Here is a 22,844-nt window from a genome sequence, read left to right on the forward strand (position 1 = left end):
CTTTACCCTATACTAATTCCTCCCCTCCCTTTCCCTCTGATAATCACCATCCTATTGTCTGTGTCTATGAGTTTCAGTTTTATATCCCATACAATGAGTGAAATCATATGGTTCTGAGATTTTTCTGACTTATTTCACTTAGCATAATATTCTCAAGGTCCATCCATGTTGTCACAGTGGCAGTATTTCATCTTTTCTAATGGCTGAGTAGCATTCCAGAGTATACATACCACATCTTTTTTTATCAAATCGAAGGATACTTTGTTGTCTTCATGTCTTGGCCACTGTGAATAATGCTGCGATGAACATAGGGGTGCGAATAAATGTGTTTGAGGGATTGCTGTCTCATATGGTAACTGTATTCTTAATTTTTTTGGGAGCTGCCATACTCTTTTCCATAGTGGCTGTTCCAGTTTACATTCCCACCTGCAGTGACTGAGGGTTTGTTTTTCTCCACAACCTCTCTAACCCTTGTTATTACCTGTCTTCTTGATAATAGCCATTCTAACAGATATGAGGTGGTATGTCATTATAGTTGTGAAGTTGAACATCTTTTTTATATATCTATTGGCCATTTGTATGTCTTCTTGGGAGATGTGTTTGTTCAGGTCTTCTGCCTATTTTTTAATTGAATTGTTTGTTTGGTGTTAAGTTGTATGAGTTCTTTTTATATTTTGTATATTAACCCCTTGTCAGAACTGTTGTTTGCAAATACCATCTCACATTTGGTTGGTTGCCTTTTTGTTTTGTCGGCAGTTTCTTTTGCTTTTTAGTTTGATATAGTCCCATTTATTTATTTTTGCCTTTACTTTCCTAAAAATCTTTCTATGAGTTTAGTACCTATGTTTTCTTCTATGTAATTTATTGTTTCAGATTTTATATTTAGGTCTTTCATCCATTTTGAATTAATGTTTGTACATGGGGGCAAACTGTAGTCTAGTTTTATTCTTTTGTGTGTAGCTTTCTAATTTTCCCAGCACCATTTCTTAAAGAGGCTTTTTTTTTTTCCATCATGTGTTTTTGGCTCCTTTGTAAAAAATTATTTGCCCATATACATGTGGTTTTATTTCTGGTGTATCAGTTCTGTTCGATGTGTCTGTTCTTCTGCCAGTACCATGCTGTTTTGATTATCATAGCTCTGTAGTATAATTTGAAGTCAGGTAGTGTGATACCTCCAGCTTCGTTCTTTTTCTCAGGATTGCTTTGGCCATTCAGTATCTTCTTTAGTTCCAAACAAATCTGATAATTTTTTGTTCTATTTCTTTAAAAAATGATATTGGTATTTTGATGGGAATTGCATTAAAATTGTATATTCCTTTGGGTAATATGGCCATTTTAACCATGTTTATTCTTCCAATCCATGGACACAGACTATCTTTCCATTTCATTGTGTCTTTTCTGTCTCTTTTAATATAATGCTTTGTAGTTTTCAGGATATAAGTCTTTTACATTCTTTGTTAAATTTATTCCTATGAATTTTATTCTTTTGGTTGCATTGCAAAAGGAATTGTGTGTGTGTTTTCCACTTGTTTCCTGAAATTTCATTGTTAGTATATAGGAAAACAGTGGATTTTTGTACACTGATTTTTGTATCCTGCAACTTTACTGTATTTGTTTATTATTTCTAATATTTTTGGTGGTGTCTTTGGGGTTTTCTAGATACAAAATCATGTCATCTGCAAAAAGTGACACTTTTATTTCTTTATTTCCAGTTTTGATGCCTTTTATTTCTTTTTCTTGCCTGATAGATCTAGCTAGTACTTCCAGAACTATGTTTTAATAGGAGTTGTGAGAGCAGGCATCCTGATTTTAGAGGAAAAGCTTTCAGTTTTTCACCATTGGATATGATATTGGCTGAGGGTTTGTCATAGATGGCCTTTATTATATTGAGGTACTTTCCTTATATACCCGTTTTGTTTAATGTTTTAATCATATATGGATGCTGTATCTTATCAAATTTTTTTGCATCATATGATTTTATGCTTTCTTTTGTTAATGTGGTATATTACATTGATGGATATGCATATCTTGAACCATTTTTATGCCCCACTTGATCATGATGTATTATTTTTAAAAGTATTTTTGTGTTCTATTTGTTAGTATTTTTTTAGGAGTTTTTGCATCTGTATTTTGCCACTTTGCCCTACTTTAGTTTAGGCTTTAAGTATTTTTTATCCAAATTATTTTAATAGTTTCCTAACTAGACTCCCTATCCCTAGTTGTAGCCATCTCAAATCCATTCTCCGTTTAACATGTTCTGTCAGATGAATCTTCATTTATTCCCCTATGCTATTTCCTCTGCCAGAATGTCATCCTTTTACTTTACTGTCTGGAACACTCATCCTTCAATATTCAGTTTTCCATCACTTCCTTTATAAAATCTTCTCCAAGCTCCCCTCAGTCATCCAATAGCTCCCGCCTAATATCATCAGGCAAAATTCATCACTTCCCATAACTTTGCCTACAATAACTTTATAATAATGTTTACTTTAATATATTTAGTGTTCACCATTTTAGAAAAAATGATCTTTGTCAATATTTATTAGAACAGAAAAAACCAGAAGAATTACAGTGAAACTCCTAGAAGCAAGTTTGTTTTGGGTGAGACTTGTATCCAGACTTCTCAAAGCCAAGAGAGACAGTTGGCTGTTCTATGTGCTCATTCTAAAAAGCTCTGTGTAAAAATACAGACAAGAGCGGTGGCAAAGCCATAATTGGCCATCATAGTTTGAATTTTGGAGTTTGCACATATGCTCACTCTCACTTCACTCTGTACTAATCACTTTTTACTAATCACTTCTCTCCTGAATCCTATTTGGTAAGTGATCTATAATAGTCATATTTACTTGTACCGGGCTCCCTCTTGATTGCCCTGATTCTGTTATTTGCTGACTCTGCTCATGTTTTGCTGGTAAGGATCATATGTTACAATGATTTTCTCTGTAGTTATAACCATCTGCCATAGAAAGCTTTCCAAAGTAGCCTTTCTCTCTTGCCACTGTTTACACCCTTAAACAGGATTCAGTTCCTCTATCAGGAAGTTGAATCTTAAAACCATAAACATTTGCCTCACAGAATGCAAACAAGAAGGCTTCAATTGATCTTTCTGTGAGAATAAATATTGTTAGCCTATATATGCAGTCATTTCTTCTCCTAGCCCAGAAAAGGGAGATGAGCCTGCTGTCTTTCCTGTGGCATTTTTTTTTTTCTGAATAAAAGACTAGGAAGAAGAATCTGAAGGGAAGAGGAAAGTAGGAAGGGAATTAGAAGAGATTATATGCATAATTCTTTATGCATAACTCTCACCTGAAATGGCCTGGGGTTGTTGCTAGTTTCTGTTTATACACTTGGAAAGGGCAATGTGGTAGGTCAACATTCCTTCTTAGGAGAACTAGGATGATGACAGGTTGCTGAAGGTCAGTCTCTTGATGTATATAGGCTCCCAGCTTTGAACCCAGTAAATCTATCCAAAAAGCTATGACCTTAGTTTGTAAAAATGGTGACTGTAGCACACTTCCACAGTGGGAACAGGTTGAAAACAGAAATTTGTTCTCGAGCTCTTTATTCCTCTTATTATTTGCTGTTTTGGTTTCCTGAGCCTGCCATAACAAATTACCAAAACTGAGTGGCTTAAAACAACATAAATTTATTTTTTCATAGTACTAGAGACCTGAGATTGGAAATCCAGATGTCAGCAGGGTCATGCTCCCTCCTGAAGCTCTAGGATAGAATCCTTCCTGGCCTTTCCCTTTTTCTGGTGGCTGACAATGTTCCTTGTGTTCCCTGTGGCTACATCACTCCAGTTCTCCTCTGCCTTCCCATGGTCCTCTCCTTTGTTGTTTCTCTCTCAGTCTCTCTCTCTTGCTCTAGCTCTCACTCTCACTCTTGCTCTCTCACTGTAGCCTATATAATAAAAGCCTGATATGCTAAGTGTCCGGTCATCTGATCGTCTGTTCAACCAATCAAAGCGTAATACGCTAATGATATGCTAAGGCTGCTCAACTGCTTGCTATGACATGCACTGACCACCAGGGGGCAGATGCTCTGACTGGTAGGTTAGCTTGCTGCTTGGGTCTGGCCTATTAGGACTGAGCGAGACAGGCCAGACACACTCTGGAGCTCTCCTGCAGTCCCTCCCTGGCTGGCCAACCTCAAACATCCCTCCCCAGCCCCGATCATGCACCAGTGGGGTCCCTCAGCCTGGCCTGAGCCCTCTCACAATCTGGGACCCCTTGGGGGATGTCAGAGAGCCGGTTTCAGCTCTATCCCAAAGGCCAGGCTGAGGGACCCCACTGGTGCAAATTCATTCACCAGACCTCTAGTTTTTTTATAAGAACACTTATCAATGGATTTAGGCCCACATGGATAATCCAGAATTATCTCCTTTTCAGATCCTAATTTAACAGTATCTGCAAAAACCCTTTTTCTAAATGTGATCACATTCACGAGTTCTGGGGATTAGGACATAGACATCTTTTGGTGGGACACCATTCAACCCATTACACTCATCTCCATGAAAAAAAAACAAAAAAAAACTCTACACTCCTTCTCAGTCACCATCATACCCAATGGCCATTATGTTCTACTACAGGCCCAGTGCACGATTGAAATTGCGCAAGGAGGCGCCTCAACTCCTGCCATGCAGGGAGGCACCCTGTGGGGGGCCAGGACCCACACCTGACTCGCAGCATCCCCCGGCCCCCCTGCCTGAGTCCGCTCCAGGACCGCCCAAACTGCCGCGCCGGCTCGGGCAGGCCCCCCTGTCTCTGTCTCTGTCTCTGCTCCGGGCCTGACCCTGCACATGCAACCTCCTCCTGTCCAGTCGTGACCCGTTACGGCATCCTGGCCTAATTTGCATATTCTCTCTCTCTCTCTCTCTCTCTCTATATATATATATGGATTTATAGAGAGAGAGAGATAATATTCACAAGAAAGAATTATAATCTCTCTGATATTTAATTAAATTTGAAAACATTTTGCTACCATTTGAAATGATACTAACGTATTCTCTAAGTCACATGTCTCTGTTTAATCTAATAATATAACCTTTTCTATTCCTAGGGTCATATGGGTATACCAGGACCAAGAGGTGCCACTGGACAACAAGGGCCTCCAGTATGTTTTGAAAGCATTCCTTGTAAATCTGGCATTTAAAAAATAATAATGTTAACATATCTTATTTAGTCTTTCCTTCATATGTGGTTTCTATTTTGGTTCCTGTTCAAGGGTGAGCCGGGTGACCAAGGTGAACAAGGACTAAAAGGAGAGAGAGGATCTGAAGTAAGTTGAAATTGTATAAGGCAATCTGAAATGTATTGTTGACTTGAGAAAGCAGAGGGGCAGAAGAGGCTATTCATTGTAGTTTAGATGATTATTCTTCCTTCCAGAGCAAGGATCACTGTCAGGTTCTGAACAGAGTATTTGTCAGTAATTGAATTGAAACATGACTTATTGATTAATTTATGTGTTTTGACTGCCATCCAAATTTCCCTTTACCAGCTGCCTACTCTGGCTTTGTGAAAATTGCCTAAGATTGTCCCAAACTTACTGTCTGTCCTTGGGATTTCAAGCAGAAATACAAGCCTTAAAGCCAGCATTGCAGAGCGAAGACACATCAGTCACACCTATTTGTTTTAGTAAGTTAGGGGCATCCTTGTGATACAGACTCACAATTGGTTTAAAATATTTTTTCCATAAGAAAAATCAATTATTTGTTGTCCAGCAAAGTAAAAATCTGTTGGCTCATTGAATTTAGCCGTCTCTTTCCCTGCACACTGATAGATGTTGCCTCAACCAAATGTAATAACTGGCTGTGTAATTTGTACCATCAGGTCATTGTTGCCCTGCTTTTCATGGCATTCTGATTTTAGATTAAATTCTTAATAAAATGTACTTTATTTTAATAATAAATTAGGGGAGACTAGATAAAAAAGTAATGAATTTGAGACCCTGTTTCTCCTAATATTTTAAGCAGCCTTCATCCATACTTGTGTTTCCCACCTGTGGGAGTAAGTAATTAAATGGGTTGAATCTGATATTACATAGGTGTTCCCTCACCTGGAAGCCATTTTGAATAGTGTTGGCATCTACCTAGTAACTCCCAGTCAGGTTCCTTAATAAATAATAAACAATAAGTATCCCATTGAAGGCAACTCTTAACAAAAAAGAAGACATTTGTCTCAATCACTTAAAATTTTTAATACCCCAAATGGGAAAAGTGCCCAGCCGGTGTTGCTCAATGGTTGAACATCAACCCATGAACCAGGAGGTCAGGGTTCAATTCCTGGTCAGGTCTCATGCCTGGTTGCTGGCTTCATCCCCAGTAGGGGGCATGCACAAAGCAGCTGATCAATGATTCTCTCTCATCATAACTGATGTTGCTCGCGCTCTCTCTCTTTCTCTCTCTTTCTCTCTCTCTCTCTCTCTCTCTCTCTCTCTCTCTCTCTCTCTCTCTCTCTTTCTCTCTCACTCTCCTTCTCCCTTCCTCTCTCTTAAATCAATAAAAACATATTTTTTTAAAAAGGGAAAAGTTGTGGGAAAATCTGTGAACCTAGAACTCTGCTACTGTTTTTACTTGACTTCCTGTGTTTGCATTAAGTGCCTAGGAATGCAACTGCTTTACCAAGGTTTGATTTTGAAATTGCTAATCTTTTACAATTAGTACTTTCATATTCTCAATGTTTTCTTTTTGACATATCTCAGGAAGAAGAAATTTTTTTACGTTTTTTAGTATCTGTTAAAATTATGCCAATGAAAATCAAATATTCTTACTAGACAACTGCACCTCCAGCCTACGTGGTCAGTTCTTCCTGGGTATCAGAGCTGAAAGTTGCTAAGGAGCCATGGTTTAAATTCTATGTAACCCAGGGTAACTAGTTATTTTCTATTTTGGGTAATGTTTGGATTAAAAGGTTGCATTAAAAGGCGTCTTATAATTTAAAATAGTAATAGTTGTTACAAGAATAATCATTGACTATTATTTATTTAAGGACACCTTCATTGGCCAAGTGGATCCTGTCCATTGCTGTCATCTTGTTTTTGCAAACCTTTAAATTTATGGGTTTAGGGGTGGGATTTTTTAGATTAGGAAATGGCCTCTTTAATTCATGTGAACAAGCTGCTCATTTTCCAGATGAAGAAATTTAAGTCCCAGAGAGATTATGAGTTGCCTAATATCACAGAACTAGTTACCAACAGAACCAACACTAGAAACTTTACTTCCTGACTTGTGTTATTATATAAAAGCCTCTATTACTTTAAAACCATTTATAAATTAAGTAAAATATGATACATTTTACTTAACCAACTAATTCACTCATTTGGACTCTCAGACATGAGACTGTGAACAACGATAAAGAAAAAGTTAGGGCAAGTCAAAATCAACTGTAGAACCCACTACATATTTTAAAAGACTTGTAATGCAAATGTAGTGAACTGTCTTATAATGGCTTTCAAAGACTTAAATTCAAGCCAAAATCTTATTTTTCTCATAAAACAAATTCCAGGTTTAGTGGATTGAAATTTCTTGGTTAAAAAAAGACAGAGAGATTTTAATTCTTGCCCAACTCACTAAATTTATGTTGGCATTTTAAAGCTACCCTCTTACTAGTTAGAACTAGAAAAATATCAAGATAACTGGTTAGCTTCATTTAAATAAAAACAAGTGAGGGTTTGGACTATATGGCACATTTAAAAATGTTTGTTTTCCAAAGAATCAGACTACCTTCTCTAGTGGTCTATGAACTGGTGCAATCCCAATGAATAGAAAGCTATTGTAAATGGATCTGATTTCAAATGGATGATTGAGTTTTTCAAAGCTAGCCAGAAAAAAAGAAAGCAACATTTTTCATGCACTCTTAAGACTACATATAAAACTTATTTGCCTTTCCTATCATAAGAACAGAAAAGTCTATTGATTTATGATGTTCTTATATTTAAAAAGAATAATACAAGTAATTTAAGTGTGAAAGTAATATAGAATATGTGTAGCTTTATTATATTTGATTCCTGGGGGTTGAAGAGTGACTTATTTTTCCTTCTAATGATACTAACTCAATCATCTACTAACACCTTATATGACAACATATTTTTCTGGCTTTGGCCCAATCTATAATTTCTTACTAAACAGACCACCTCTGTGTAGGATTAATGTTTAGTAATGGTTGGCTCTTAATTTAGTCTTAAGACTATCCAGCAATTTCAACTTTGAGATTTTTTAAATGCACAATTTTTTAAAAAGTGTCAATGTTCTATACTTCATTGATCTTTGTGTATTTAAAACCATTTTAAGATTGTGGTTTTTCTAGCTGACCTCTTCCTTTAGTTATGGTGACAATGATTATAATAAAGAAATCTTTCCTAAATTGAACATATAAAAAGAGAAGAAACTATGTCCTATTATTTGTTAAACACTTATGTTCAATGAAGATATTTTGCCACAATTGTCCTATTACAAGTAGGAAAATACATTTTAAAAATAATATTTTTAGTCTTACTTTAGTGTTATTCTGTTGGAAGCTGCTTCCTGTTGCTCATCCAAGTCTGAATAACATTCTAGTTTTTATGATGACAGACACATATATGGAGATTTTAGTACACAATATTTAACTCTTCTGAAATAATCCCCAACGTAATGGTCATCCCAAAATGTAATCGGTTTATGATGATATATGAATCTCTTCGATTTATTTTATTTGAATGTTTGGAATAAAACACTCACAAACATGTGTAGCATACCTGAACCTTATGCCACAAATTTATGTATACTAAAAGTATTAACTTTATGTTCCTTATATTAGAACTTATCAATTGCCCTGAATGCCTATCCTACCTAGTTTTAAAAACCTAATTGGTAGAAACCTAGTGAGTTGACAGCCTTTAACTCCATCCACTCAAATTTCCTGCATTTGATTTACAGTTTTCCCCACTTGCTCTCTTGTCAAGTTTGCAGGAACATTCTGGGTGGCGATGGTAAGGAAGAGGAATAGAAGGTGACCTTGATCTTCAGTCATCATCTGTTTACACTAGAATCTCCTGAAACTCACATCATCCTTTTGGCTCCCAGTTGCCATAGTCCTACCATATTGGCATGTGCCTTGGCCCTCCTGGCAGACATTCTTTGAGGCATGTTAGCACGTACAGCTTTTTTCTTGTCTCAGGTGCAAAGTCTCCTTAGGTGGGCTTCTAAGGAGCATATGCATGTGTTCTTAGCCACAAAGAAATAACATTCTCCTGCACCCCACACCAAGCTGGGTGCTTGTGGGACTCAGACCCTCTAAAGCCCATTGACCTGGACCTCTCCTGCAGAAATGTCTATTCTATTGCTTATGTGGACTCTCAATGAGGACATTCGTCTCTCTGGCCATCGTCTCTGTGCCCAAATACCCAAACTTATCAGGGATATTATTGTTTCTACCCACCATGAGTCTTAAAGGGAAGAGTGGGATAAAGGGTTCTTCTTAGAGAAATACCTGTCAGTATTTAATAGTCTTGATTCTCTTTTTATCTTTTTCCAACTTGAAGATCTCATATCCCCTTAGGTAGGAAAAATCCTCTGTTACATTAATATAATTCTTCTAAATCTATTCTTTATGGCATCAATTTTATGACTTGAATCCTTTATAACTTTGGATTTTAATACTCAAAGATAGATTTTTAATATTTAAATATCAGGCTCTTGTATTTAAAAAATGTATTCCTTAAAAGGAGCAATTCAACAAGAGAATATAACTCTGATAAACATATATGCACCCAATACAGGAACACCCAAATACATAAAACAACTTCTGGAAGATATCAAGGGAGAAATCGATAGCAATACAATCATAGTAGGGGACTTTAATACCCCACTGACACCACTGGACAAATTCTCTAAACAAAAAATCAGCAAAGAAACAGCAATCCTAATTGACTCTCTAGACCAGATGGACTTAATCAACATCTTCAGAACATTTCACCCCAAAGCTACAGAATATACATTCTTCTCAAGTGCACACAGGACATTTTCAAAGATAGACCACATATTAGGACATAGGCAAAGTCTCTTCAAATTCAAAAAGATAGAAATTATAACAAGCATCTTCTCAGATCATAATGGCATAAAACTAGAAATCAACTACAATACAAACAATGAAAAAAATCAAACACTTGGAGGCTAAATAGCATGCTATTAAACAGTGATTGGGTTACCAAAAAGATCAAAGAAGAAATAAAAAGCATCCAGGAAACAAATGACAATGAAAGCACAACAATCCAAAATCTATGGGATACAATGAAAGCAGTCCTCAGAGGGAAGTTCATAGCTCTACAGGCCTACCTAAAAAAAAACAAAAAAAGAAAGAAAGAAAAAAAAGCAAAGAAAAAATGGTAATAAATTATCTAACCTTGCAACTTAAAGAATTAGAAAGAGAGCAACAAGAAAACCAGAAGGAACCAGAAGGAAGGAGATAATAAAGATCAGAGCAGAAATAAATGACATAGAGACCAAATAAAACAATACAAAAGATTAATGAAATCAAGAGCTGGTTCTTTGAAAGGATAAACAAGATTGATGAACCTCTAGCCAGGCTCACCAAGAAACAAAGAGAGAGGACCCAAATAAACAAAATCAGAAGTGAAAGAGATGAAGTAACAACTGACCCCACAGATATACAAAGGATTGTAAAAAAAATACTACAAACAACTCTACACCAACAAACTGGACAACCTCGACGAAATGGACACATTCCTAGAAAAATACAAGCTTCCAAACTCAATCAGGAAGATTAAAAAAACCTGAATAGTCCAATAACTACTGATGAAATTGAAACAGTAATCAAAAAGCTTCCAGCAAACAAAAGCCCTGGAACAGATGGCTTCACAAGGGAGTTTTACCAAACAGTCAAAGAAGAACTAAAACCAATCCTTCTCAGACTATTCCAAAAAATTCAAGAGGAAGGCACAATCCCAAACTCTTTCTATGAAGCCAGCTTTACCCTAATCCCAAAACCAGATAAAGAACCACAAAGAAAGAGAATTACAGGCCAATATCCCTGATGAACATAGAAGCTAAAATCCTCAACAAAATTCCAGCAAACTGGATCCAGCATTACATTAGAAAGATTATACACCATGACCAAGTGGGATTTATTCCAGGAATGCAAGGCTGGTTCAATATCTGCAAATCAATAAGTTGATACATCACATAAACAAATTGAGAGACAAAAATCACATAATCATATCAATTGATGCAGAAAAGGCATTTGACAAAATCCAACACCCTTTTCTGATAAAAATGCTCAGCAAAGTGGGAATAGAGGAATCATACCTCAACATAATAAAAGCCTTATATGACAAACATACAGCCAACATCATACTCAATGGGCAAAAACTAAAACCATTTCCCCTAAGAACAGGGACAAGACAGGGATGCCCACTCTCACCACTCCTAGTCGACATAGTCCTGGAAGTGCTAGCCACAGCAATCAGACAAGAAGAAGAAATAAAGGGCATCCAAATTTGAAAAGAAGAAGTAAAATTGTCATTATTCGCAGATGACATGATACTGTACATAGAAAATCCTAAAGACTCCATCAAAAAATTATTAGACTTAATAAATGAATTTGGCAATGTAGCAGGATACAAAATTAATGCCAAGAAATCTATGGCATTTCTATACACCAATAATGAACTTACAGAAAGAGAGACTAAAAGAACAATCCCATTTACCATCGTACCAAAAAAAGTAAGATACCTAGGAATAAACTTAACTAAGAAGGTAAAAGACCTCTTCTCAGAAAACTACAGGACGTTGGAAAAAGAGATAGAGGAAGACATAAATAGATGGAAGAGCATACCATGTTCATGAATTGGTAGAATCAATATCATTAAAATGTCCATACCCAAAGCAATCTATAGATTCAGTGCACTCCCCATTAAAATACCAACGGCATATTTCACAGACCTAGAATGAACTCTCCAAAAATTCTTCTGGAATTAAAAAAGACCCCAAATAGCTGCAGTGATCCTGAGAAAGAAGAACAAAGTAGGGAGGATCTCAATACCAGATATCAAGCTGTATTACAAAGCCACTGTTCTTAAAACAGCCTGGTACTGGCACAAGAACAGACATATAGATCAATGGAACAGAATAGAGAATCCAGAAATCGACCCAAACCACTATGCTCAATTAATATTTGACAAAGGAGGCAAGAGCATACAATGGAGTCAAGACAGTCTCTTCAATAAATGGTGTTGGGAAAATTGGACAGATACATGCAAAAAAATGAAACTAGACCACCCGCTTACACCATACACAAAAATAAACTCAAAATGGATAAAGGACTTAAATGTAAGATGGGAAACCATAAAAATCTTAGAGGAATCCACAGGCAACAAAATCTCAGACATATGCTGAAGCAATATCTTCACCGATACAGCTCCTAGGGCAATAGAAACTAAAGAGAAAATAAACAAATGGGACTACATCAAAATAAAAAGCTTCTGCACTTCAAAAGAAACCATCAACAAAACAACAAGGAAGCACACTGCATGGGAGAACATATTTGCCAATGTTATCTCCCATAAGGGTTTAACTTCCAACATTTACAGGAAACTCATACAACTTAACAAAAGGAAGATAAACAACCCAATCAAAAAATGGGCTACGGACCTAAATAGATACTTTTTGAAAGAGGACATACAGAAGGCCAAGAGACATATGAAAACATGTGCAAAGTCACTAATCACCCGAAATATGCAAATCAAAACGATAATGAGGTACCATCTCACACCTGTCAGAATGACTATCATCAACAAATCAACAAATGACAAGTGCTGGAGAGGATGGGGAGAAAAAGGAACCCTCGTGCACTGCTGGTGGGAATGCAGACTGGTGCAGCCACTGTGGAAAACAGTATGACGTTTCCTCAAAAAACTAAAAATGGAACTCCCATTTGACCCTGTGATCCCACTTCTAGGAATATATCCCAAGAAACTAGAAACACCAATCAGAAAGGATATATGCACCCCTATGTTCATAGCAGCACAATTCACCATAGCTAAGATTTGGAAACAGCCTAAGTGCCCATCAGCAGATGAGTGGATTAGAAAATTATGGTACATCTACACAATGGAATACTATGATGCTTTAAAAAGGAAGGAATTCCTACCATTTGCAACAGCATGGATGGAACTGGAGAGCATTATGCTCAGTGAAATAAGTCAGTTGGAGAAAGATAAGTATTACATGATCTCACTCATTTGCGGTTTATAATGAACAACATAAACTGATGAACAAAAACAGATCCAGAGACAGAGAAGCATCAATCAGACCGTCAAACCTCAGAGGGAAGGTAGGGGAGGGTGGGGGTAAGGGGGAGAGATCAACCAAAGGACTTGTATGCATGCATATAAGCATAACTAAATGGACCGAGATGCCAGGGGGTGAGGGCATGAACGGGAGTGGGGTGGAGGGGTGACAATGGGGGGATAAGGACACATATGTAACACCTTAATCAATAAAAATAAATAAATAAATAAAGGGAAATAAATGTATTCTTCTCTAGCTATAACCTGCCATGACTTTCAGAGGACTATTTTGAAATTCATAAGCTAGGGAAAAGTCCATTTTGAAAATCATAAATCTAGAACAAATCTATCTCTTTGCAGAGAAAAGAAATATATATTAACAAGTATAAAGGAAAAAACACACCGGCTAACATATTTTAATATAATCATGCCTCATATACTATTTTTTTTAATTTTTATTGTTGAAAGTGTTATATATGTCCTTTTTCCCCCATTAACCCCTTGTAGCCCACCCCTAGCAACACCCCCTACCTCAGGCCTTCACCACCCTATTGTATGTGTCCATGGGTTATGCATATATGCATGTAAGTTCTTTGATTGATCTCTTCTCTCCTACCCACCCACCCCTACTTTCCACATATGAGTGAGATCATGTGATACTTGTCTTCCTTTGACTGGCTTATTTCACTTAGCATAATACTCTCCAGGTCCCAAATCAGTGCTATTTAAGATAACTGAAATCAGAATGTTTTCAATATTTAAAGTCTTTATTGTGTTCTGAAACATATGTGTTGTCGTATATATGTCATAGGGATCATATGTTCCAGAAACTTCAACTAAACCTGGGTCACCAACTATCACATTTTTTTGTTTTCTTGCCCTTAGAAAAACTTTACATTAGTGACTTTTTAAGACAAGTAAAATAGTTTTAATGTTTGAAGTAGACGCTTGATGCATATATTTCCCCATTATCAAATTCTAAAAATGTTATATTTTTATCTCATATATAATGCTCTTTTTCTCTGTGACTAGATATACTACTTCTTCTTAAAATGTTCAAGCTCATTTTCAGAAAATGTAATCTTTTTTCTTATTTTCTTATTGTTATAAAATTGAATCTTTGGCATAATTTATCTTCAGATTTGAATAACATCCCATTTTGGTGAAATTATCCTGTTTGTGAGAAGTTTTGATGATTTCTGAGAAATATTTGTGGTAATGATCATAGGCTCTTTTTTTATTATTTATGAACTAGGTCACTCTATTCCACATTTTTCTTTTTAAAATAATTTTAGGATATCATCCGAATAATGTCATAATTTGCAAGGGTAATGTTTCTAACTATCCTGGCAGACCAGTTGCTGCTGAATCAATTAGGATTTAAAACATCTCGCACATGGAAAAACAAAGAGTTCCGTGAAAATAAATATCAGTTCTTTAATTCACAAGTATGTTCTCTATGCTTCTAGATAGCACATTTTAGGCTGATTGGGTCATGTCTGTTACTACACTGTCAGGGCTTGGTGATCAGAGACTTTACTTTGCATTCCCAGCACATAACAGAGTCCCTGGTGCAAAATGCTCAATATATGTTTACTGCTGAATTAATTAAGTACTCAGCCAGTTTCAATCAAGAGACAAAGGCCCTGCCTGAAAGTTATTTGTTAAATAATCCATTCAGTTCCTTCTTAGATTTAAGATTTAAATTTTTAAACTATGAATTTGGAGCTAAATGAAAATTGATAGATGATCTGGTCAAATTCTCCCAGTGAAGGTGGAAGAAAATGACTCCCAGGTCATTTAAATGGCAGTCCCAGTGATATATAGCTAGCTAGTGGCAGTACTTGCTGTAGTGCAGCATCCAGCTCTCAGGGTTCTTTTCTATGCCTTCAAGTTTAATTAAATTTATTGCAATCACTTAACAACTGTGATTTACATTTTTAGGGCCCTATGGGGAAAAAAGGAGCTCCTGGTGCTTCTGGAAAACCTGGGATTCCTGTAAGTAGCCAGCCTTTGGCATCTTTCTTGCTTTTCTTAATAGAATTGGCAACTTGAGCAAGCAGAAAAGTCTGGGGCCAATTATGACAAGTGTTGGATAAATCAGATTTTCTTCAAGAAAAAATTTAAGACCCTGCAGGAACACAGAGGAAACAAAATATGACCATTCACTCAAAACCAAGCTTGCTGTTTAAATGTTAAGTCTCTGTAACTGAAGGATGCTATTTTCCGTGCTACGGAGCCCTCTCTGTGGACTCATGCTACTCTCTGATGGTGAACCACTAAAAAACAGGGAAATTGGAATCATGACTAAGTGATTGGTGACAAAGGTCAGAGATCGTCAAGTGTGAATAGAAAGACATGAGCTGGATTTTAATTAAGGCACTCAACCTCTTGTGTTCCTGGTAAAAGAACAAAACGTCTTAGGGGGGAAAAAAACAAAGTCTTTCATCTCAGAACAAAAATTAATTTTATCTTGGCCACCAGTTTCATCCTCTGACCAGGCAAATATGTGTTGACTGACTTTATTAGCAAAGATTTTCTGCTGGTCTTCCCCAGCCACCTGCTTTGGGTGTGACCTGTGTTGGTTCAAAAAAGTAGAAAATAAACATAAATCGTAACATGTTCAGGTAAGCGATCTGTACAGATAAAATCCAGTTGCCCAAGAGTAGAAACAAATTGTTCAGATTCAGTCATATAATTACCTAATTCAAAGTGGCAACAAAAAGAGCCATAATTTGTTCCTTTGGAAAATAAGGCAATAGGAGGTTTTGTAGATGGTGAACGGCAGCCTATATCCTAAGCGGACAAATGCACATAGCTGACCTTTTCTTCACAGCTGGGTAAAGCCTGAGCTGCACAATGAGAAATACCAGAGAATTACACTAAAACTGAAAAGGATACACAGTACATTGCTGAATAGCTTGGCATTTTTGTTTAGGGAACTTAAAGACAGTGGCCTGATCTTTTGAAAACAAATAGTAAACCATTAAGGCATCCAAGAAATAGGAAAATTTATCCTGGGCAGGGAATTAAAAATATAAACACTCCCCCCACCCATAAATATAATTTGTTATTAAATCACCTGAACAGTACCTCTCTATAACCCAAGTCATTTTTAATTACCAAGGGGTTTCCAGGCCTACCTGGGCCAAAGGGCTTGCAAGGATACCAAGGAACAGATGGCATTTCAGGAAACCCTGGAAAAGTGGGACTACCAGGAAAACAGGGACTTCCTGTAAGTAGATTGAATATTTCTTTGTTTTTCATTCTTTATGTATAGTGTCTCCTTGCTAGACCATAGATATTTTGGCTATCTTTCTTAGCTTTGACGTTGGCTCAAATTAAGCTAATCATTTCTTTAATACTTATTTTGGAATTGTGTTTATGATTTCCAGAGAGTGTCAATAGGTACATTCGCTTGGATATTTTATATTGAATAACACATATTTTTCATTTATGCCATTTTACACATATAAAATCTTGTATATAAGGACCATAAAGAAGCAGTTTTAGCAGCTATCCAAACTGGCTATGTTTTGAGTTCATCAAAAGCCATCTTTGGAACATTTCAGCCTTGGCAGTACCTCAAGGTAGGTTCTGCCAAAAATTATTTTTCCTTTACTTTTGTCAGTATTTTACTTGACAAAAAATGTGTGAGTATTTTTTCTCTATATATCTGGTGATGCAATGACATAGATTCTCTCTTATTTTTCTATAGAAGTTCTATCTTATTTTATCAGAAATTTAAAAATCATATTTTATCTTCATTTAGCCATTTCTCTTCTTTCCTTCCCTCATGTCATCATAATAAAAATATTTGTTGTTTTCATCTGAGGATATGTTTTTATTAATTTGAGACAGACAGAGAGAGAGAGAGAGAGAGAGAGAGAGAGAGAGAGAGAGAGAGAGAGAGACATCAATTGGTTGCTTCCTGTATGTGCCCCCAGGAGACATGGAACATGCAGCCTAAGTATGTGCCCTGACCAGCAATCAAATCCTCAACCTTTTGGTTTCCGGGACGATGCTCCAACCAACTGAGCCACCCAGTCAGGGCCATTAACCACATATTTTCAAGAACCAAGTAAAATTTACCCGTGTACATTTCTGTTGTTTGTACATGTTTATCTGTTTTCTCTTCTTAAATAATCAATTAATCGTAGTTGTTTATCAAATGTAGCATGATGCTGTACCTAAACCCAAACCCAAATTAATAGTCTTCATTTACTATAATGAATTATCTCATTGTTTAAAAAAACAACAACTATGGAACTATGATGTAACCAACTTAATTTTATTTTAGAAATAAATATCTGCTCAGATTCTATCTGAAAAGATGAATGTTATTAAAAAGAGTCTTAACATGGTTTCTGTTTATTTAGGGGCAATATGTCAGAACATCAGAGCATCATCAGGTTAAGCTCTAGAAAACTTTGACAGCCAGACTAATGTTCTTAATTAAAGTAGTTATCTTAAAGACTTCTAGAGGCCTGGTGTACGAAATTCATGCACGTGGGGGCGGGGTCCCTCAGTCTGGCCAGCGCCTTCTCGCGATCCGGGACCCCTCAGGGATGTTGGGCCTAAACCAGCAGTCAGACATCCCTCTCGCAATCCGGGACGCTGCATGCATCAGTGACCATACTTTTCATACAGGTGAAAGGCATCTTGCTGTTGTATGGGCAGCTACATTTTTTTGCCCTGATTATAAAACGTAGTACACAACATGATCCTTCTGAGGCAGTAGTACCATTTTCCCCATCTTATGGATGGAAAAACTGAAGCAGAGAGAAGTTAAGTAATTGTGGGCAGCTACATTTTTTGCCCTGATTATAAAAAGTAGTACATAACATGATCCTTCTGAGGCAGTAGTACCATCTTCCCCATCTTATGGGTGGAAAAACTGAAGCAGAGAGAAGTTAAGTAATTGGCTTTGTCACACAGTTATAAGTGTCAGAATCAGGGCTGACTACAAAATGTGCGAGCCAGAGTCCATGCATGTCATTGCTGCATCATCCTGTCTCTTCAGTGTTAGAGTAGCCTTGCCAGGTTTTAATTTTTAAATCTAAGAGACTGTTCCCAATATATAGGGTGGGGTCCCTAGGCTTGGCCAGCGGGGCCCCTGCTGGCACCCAACTTGGCTGGCGGCCTGGCATTGCCGGCTGGCCGGCCCAGACCAGGGGCAGCTCCTGCATTGAATATCTGCCCCCTGGTGGTCAGTGTGAGTCATAGCAACCGGTGGAATATTTGGTCAATTTGCATATTATGGTTTTACTAAAGGCCCGGTGCATGAAATTCGTGCACGGGGAGAGGGGGTGTCCCTCAGGCCAGCCTGCACCCTCTCCAATCTGGGACCCCTCGAGGGATGTCCCACTGGGATCGGGTCAAAATGGGCAGTCGGACATCCCTCTCACAATCCAGGACTGCTGGCTCCCAACTGCTCGCCTGCCTGCCTTCCTGATTGCCCCTAACCGCTTCTGACTGCCAGCCTGATCACCCCCTAACCACTCCCCTGCCAGCCTGATTGATGTCTGACTGCTCCCCTGCCAGTCTATTTGCCCCTAACTTCCCTCCTCTGCCGGCCTGGTCACCCCTAACTGCCCTCCCCTGCAGGCTTGATCGCCCCCCAACTGCCCTCCCTTGCAGGCCTGGTCCCTCCCAACTGCCCTCCCCTGCTGGCCATCTTGTGGTGGCCATCTTGTGTCCACATGGGGGCAGGATCTTTGACCACATGGGGGCAGCCATCTTGTGTGTTGGAGTGCTGGTCAATCTGCATATTACTCTTTTATTAGATAGGATAGAGGCCTGGTGCATGGGTGGGGGCCAGCTGGTTTGCCCTGAAGGGTGTCCCGGATCAGGGTGGGGGTTCCCTTGGGGTGTGGGGCGGCCTGGGTGAGGGGCCTGTGGTGGTTTTCAGCCTGGCCATGCCCCACGGCGAACCAAGTGGATGCCCTGGTATCTGGTTTTTTTATCTTCTACAATTGAAACTTTGTAGCTTGGAGTGGAGCCAAGCCTTCCGCTCGCTCCATGGCAGGATCCATTTCTGTTGGGATTTATTTATCTTCTATAATTGAAACTTTGTAGCCTTAAGTGGAGGCCTGGGCCGGCCAGGGTGTGCGGAAAGCTTGGCTTCCTCCATCGCCGGGGAAACCCAAGCCTCCCTCCTGCTCGCTCTGTGGCCGCAGCCATCTTGGTTGGGTTAATTTGCATACTCGCTCCTGATTGGCTGGTGGGTGTGGCTGGTGGGCGTGGCTGGTGGGTGTAGTGGAGTGGTGGTTAATTTGCATATTACTCTTTTATTAGATAGGATTATATAGGATGTTATTAACATCAGTTGGGTTAAAAAAGGACTTTCATTTGGTATCTCAGTCTTAAAAGGAGCTCAAATTTAAAAAAAAATAAAGCACAAAACAAAATAATTAATACGTAAATTTAGGAAGGTTACTAAGATGCAAGATGAATATACAAAACTGAATTGTATTTCTGTATACTGACAATATATACTAACAATGAACAATCAGAAATTGACATTTAAAGAGCAGTTCTTAAAATAGCATTAAAATGACATAATCTGACCCACAAACACAATGTGCAAACCTGTATACTGAAAACTATATAACATTGCTGACAGAAATTAAAGAAGACCTAAATAAGTGATATGCATTCCATGTTAATGGATCAGAAGACTCAATACTATTAAGATGTCAATTGTCCTATATGTTGGCAGTATCTTAAAACATTAAGCATATAACTATTATATGACCCAGCCATTTAACTCCTAGCCAAGAGAAATGAGAGCTTATGTCCACACAAAAACTCGCACATGAATATTCATAGCAGCTTTCTTTGTAATCACCCCAAACTGGAAGCAACCCAAATGTCCATCAAAAGATGAATTGCTAAACAAATTGTGGTACACATGTATAAATAAATGTTAGTCTGTAATAAAAAGAATGAGCTATTGATACATGCTACCACATGAATCAATCTCAATATAGATATACTGAGTTTTCTTTAAAGAGCAGACAAAAAGGGGCACATACTGTGTGAATCTACTTACGCAAATTGTAGGAATTGTAAGCTCTTCTGTAGTGACCAGCAGCAAATTAGTGTTTTCCTGGAGATGGGAGTGCATGTTGGGAGGCATGGGAAGGATGGCTTACAAAGGGATAGGGAACACTTTGGGAGGGTGAATATGTTATCTTGCTTGTGATAATGATTTCACAGGGGTGTTCTTTTTAAATTGATTTGAGAGAGAGAGAAACATCGATTTGTTGTTCCATTTATTTATGCATTCATTGGTTGTTTTTTTGTATGTGCCCTGATTGGGGATCAAACTGGCAACTTTGGCATATCAGGATGATGCTCTAAGCAACTGAGTTAGGTCAGGGCCACAGGTTGATTCTTTATTTCAACTTACTTTATGTCAATTATACCTTACATAATTTACAATTGTGTAAAGTGGTGTTATATGAGGGAGGAGGCAAGGAGAGATGACACTGAATAATAAGTAAGAGTTAGGAAATTAGGAATAATCATTGTGTTGGGGAGCAGGAAAGAAACATTCTAGGTAGAGAAAACAGCATATACAAAGCTAGGAAGAACATTGTGTTTGAAGAACCATAATAAGACCAATTAGGGGCTAAAGTTTAGTAAACAAGTTATAGAGTTTGATTCTGTTCAGGTATACAAGGGACACATCATGGTGGATATTGAAGGTCATATTAAGGATATTGAACAAAGGATATAATTTAGACAGTAAGAACCCATTGAGGTGTAATCTTAGGAGCGACATTATCCAATTTTACATTTTTAAAGGATTCCCTATGGCTCCAGTATGCCAAATGGGTTGGAAGGAAGAAAGGTTAGATGCAGGAGACAATAAGAAGACTGTTTATTGCATATTCCAGGCTACATATGTTCATGGCTTAGACTACACTTGTGAAGTGGAAATGGAAAGAAGTGGATGGATTTAGGTATTATTTATGAGGTAACTTTAACAGGACTTGATATTTGATTATAAGAGGTAAGGGGGGGGAGGTGTCAAGGATAACTTCCATATTTTTAACTTTTGCAAGTTTCTAACTCAGTGCACTGTAATACTTACCACTAAAAAAACCAAGATTGAAGGAGGCCCAAATCTTATGGGTAAGGTTATGATACTCAAGTGGAGATAAGTTGGTAATTAAGTATTCTAGGCTAGAGCTTAGAGAGGAGGTCAAATATTAATTTGAGAGTCATCAACATAGAAAAATGCTCCAATCAGAGTCCTGTAAGGAAGTATGTGGAACACTCAATTGGAATTTTGAAGAGATTATTTAGAGAAATGTAGACAGGGTTAAGACTGCCAGTAAAGAATGTTTGGGGAACTTAGAGACTATCAACAGTAGGAAGTGGTTATCACCCTTATACCGGAAAGGTTAAAGGGAATAATGTCACGTCAAGAGTCACGTGGAGTTGTTGGAAAGGGGGCACCTCACAGGAGCCATAGTTGAAAGTAATCCAGCCACTGGCAGAATAGCAAAACTGGGAGGCAATGGAAGAAATCAATATATTACCTCTCTCTCATCCCACTTTTCCATATCCTAGTGGTACATCCCATTGGCCAACCCTAACTGGAATTCAGAGGACAAGAGAACCCAGGTGAGGCAGTCATGAAGGTCAGATTCCCAGAACAAATGGTGAGATAGAGAAGGGGCAGTGAGCAGATTAGGGGAGCAAATGAAAAAACAAACCAACACAAATATAACGTAAACAATGGAAAGAAAGTCCAGATTCAAGCTGTGAGGAATTCTGTCATTTAGAAGTCAGATACAGGAGGAAGAGGAGACTACAAAGGAAACTGAAATGGAGTGATCATAATAGATAGGAGAAAAAGAATGTAATGTCATAAAAACTTAAAAAACAATAGTCCAAGAAGGAGAAAGTAATCAATTATATTTAATAATCCTGAGAGAGTTTGTTGGACATTTTAAAAATAAATTTTGGTTTTGTTTTGACTACTCAGCATTTTAAACCCATTTTTATGTTTAGAAATGCTTATGTTTACACTTTTTTAGTCTTGGTGGGAGACTAGCTTCTACTACAGAAGTCAAAAATTTCTGCCCAGCCAGGGTGGCTCTGCAGTTGAGTGTCAACCCATGAACCAAGATGTTACTGGTTTAATTCCAGAACACGGTCAGGGCACATGCCTGGGTTGTGGGCTCCAACCCCAATGGGAGGCAGCCAATCATTGATGTTTCTATGTATCTTTCCCTTCCCCTCTCTATAAAATCAATATAAACTTTTTTTTTTATTCAGACTCTCACTTTCCAGTCCCTCCTTGAAACAAGGATGTAGGCCCAGGACCTAAATATAACCAATCAGTTCTATATACCTAGGCCTTCATTTGGGGGAGTTGGTGATACATAGAAGCAGTAACAATGGAGATTCTGCTCTGTGGGCAATGGCAGTAACATCAGTAGCATTCAGTACCCAGGGCTGGCACACACTGTAGTGTCCAAATTCGGGCTGCCTCATCTCCCTTTAATTCTATCCATTTTTCAAACCTGCTTTTCCAGGTT

At 37.8% G+C, this 22,844-nt stretch overlaps 1 protein-coding gene across 2 annotated transcripts in view; it reads left to right on the top strand.

Annotated features, from left to right (window-relative positions):
• Positions 1 to 22,844, top strand: part of COL24A1 (collagen type XXIV alpha 1 chain) — a 323,524-nt gene that overhangs the window by 251,636 nt on the left and 49,044 nt on the right. For both annotated transcript variants that reach the window (XM_079777790.1, XM_079777791.1), the window contains exons 44-47: positions 5,062 to 5,115; positions 5,227 to 5,280; positions 15,232 to 15,285; positions 16,415 to 16,522. In XM_079777790.1, the coding sequence (XP_079633916.1) occupies positions 5,062 to 5,115; positions 5,227 to 5,280; positions 15,232 to 15,285; positions 16,415 to 16,522 (270 nt within the window). The remainder of the gene's footprint in view (positions 1 to 5,061; positions 5,116 to 5,226; positions 5,281 to 15,231; positions 15,286 to 16,414; positions 16,523 to 22,844) is intronic.

Source organism: Cnephaeus nilssonii, assembly GCF_951640355.1.
Source record: "Cnephaeus nilssonii genome assembly, chromosome: 7".
Lineage (NCBI taxonomy): Eukaryota > Metazoa > Chordata > Mammalia > Chiroptera > Vespertilionidae > Cnephaeus > Cnephaeus nilssonii.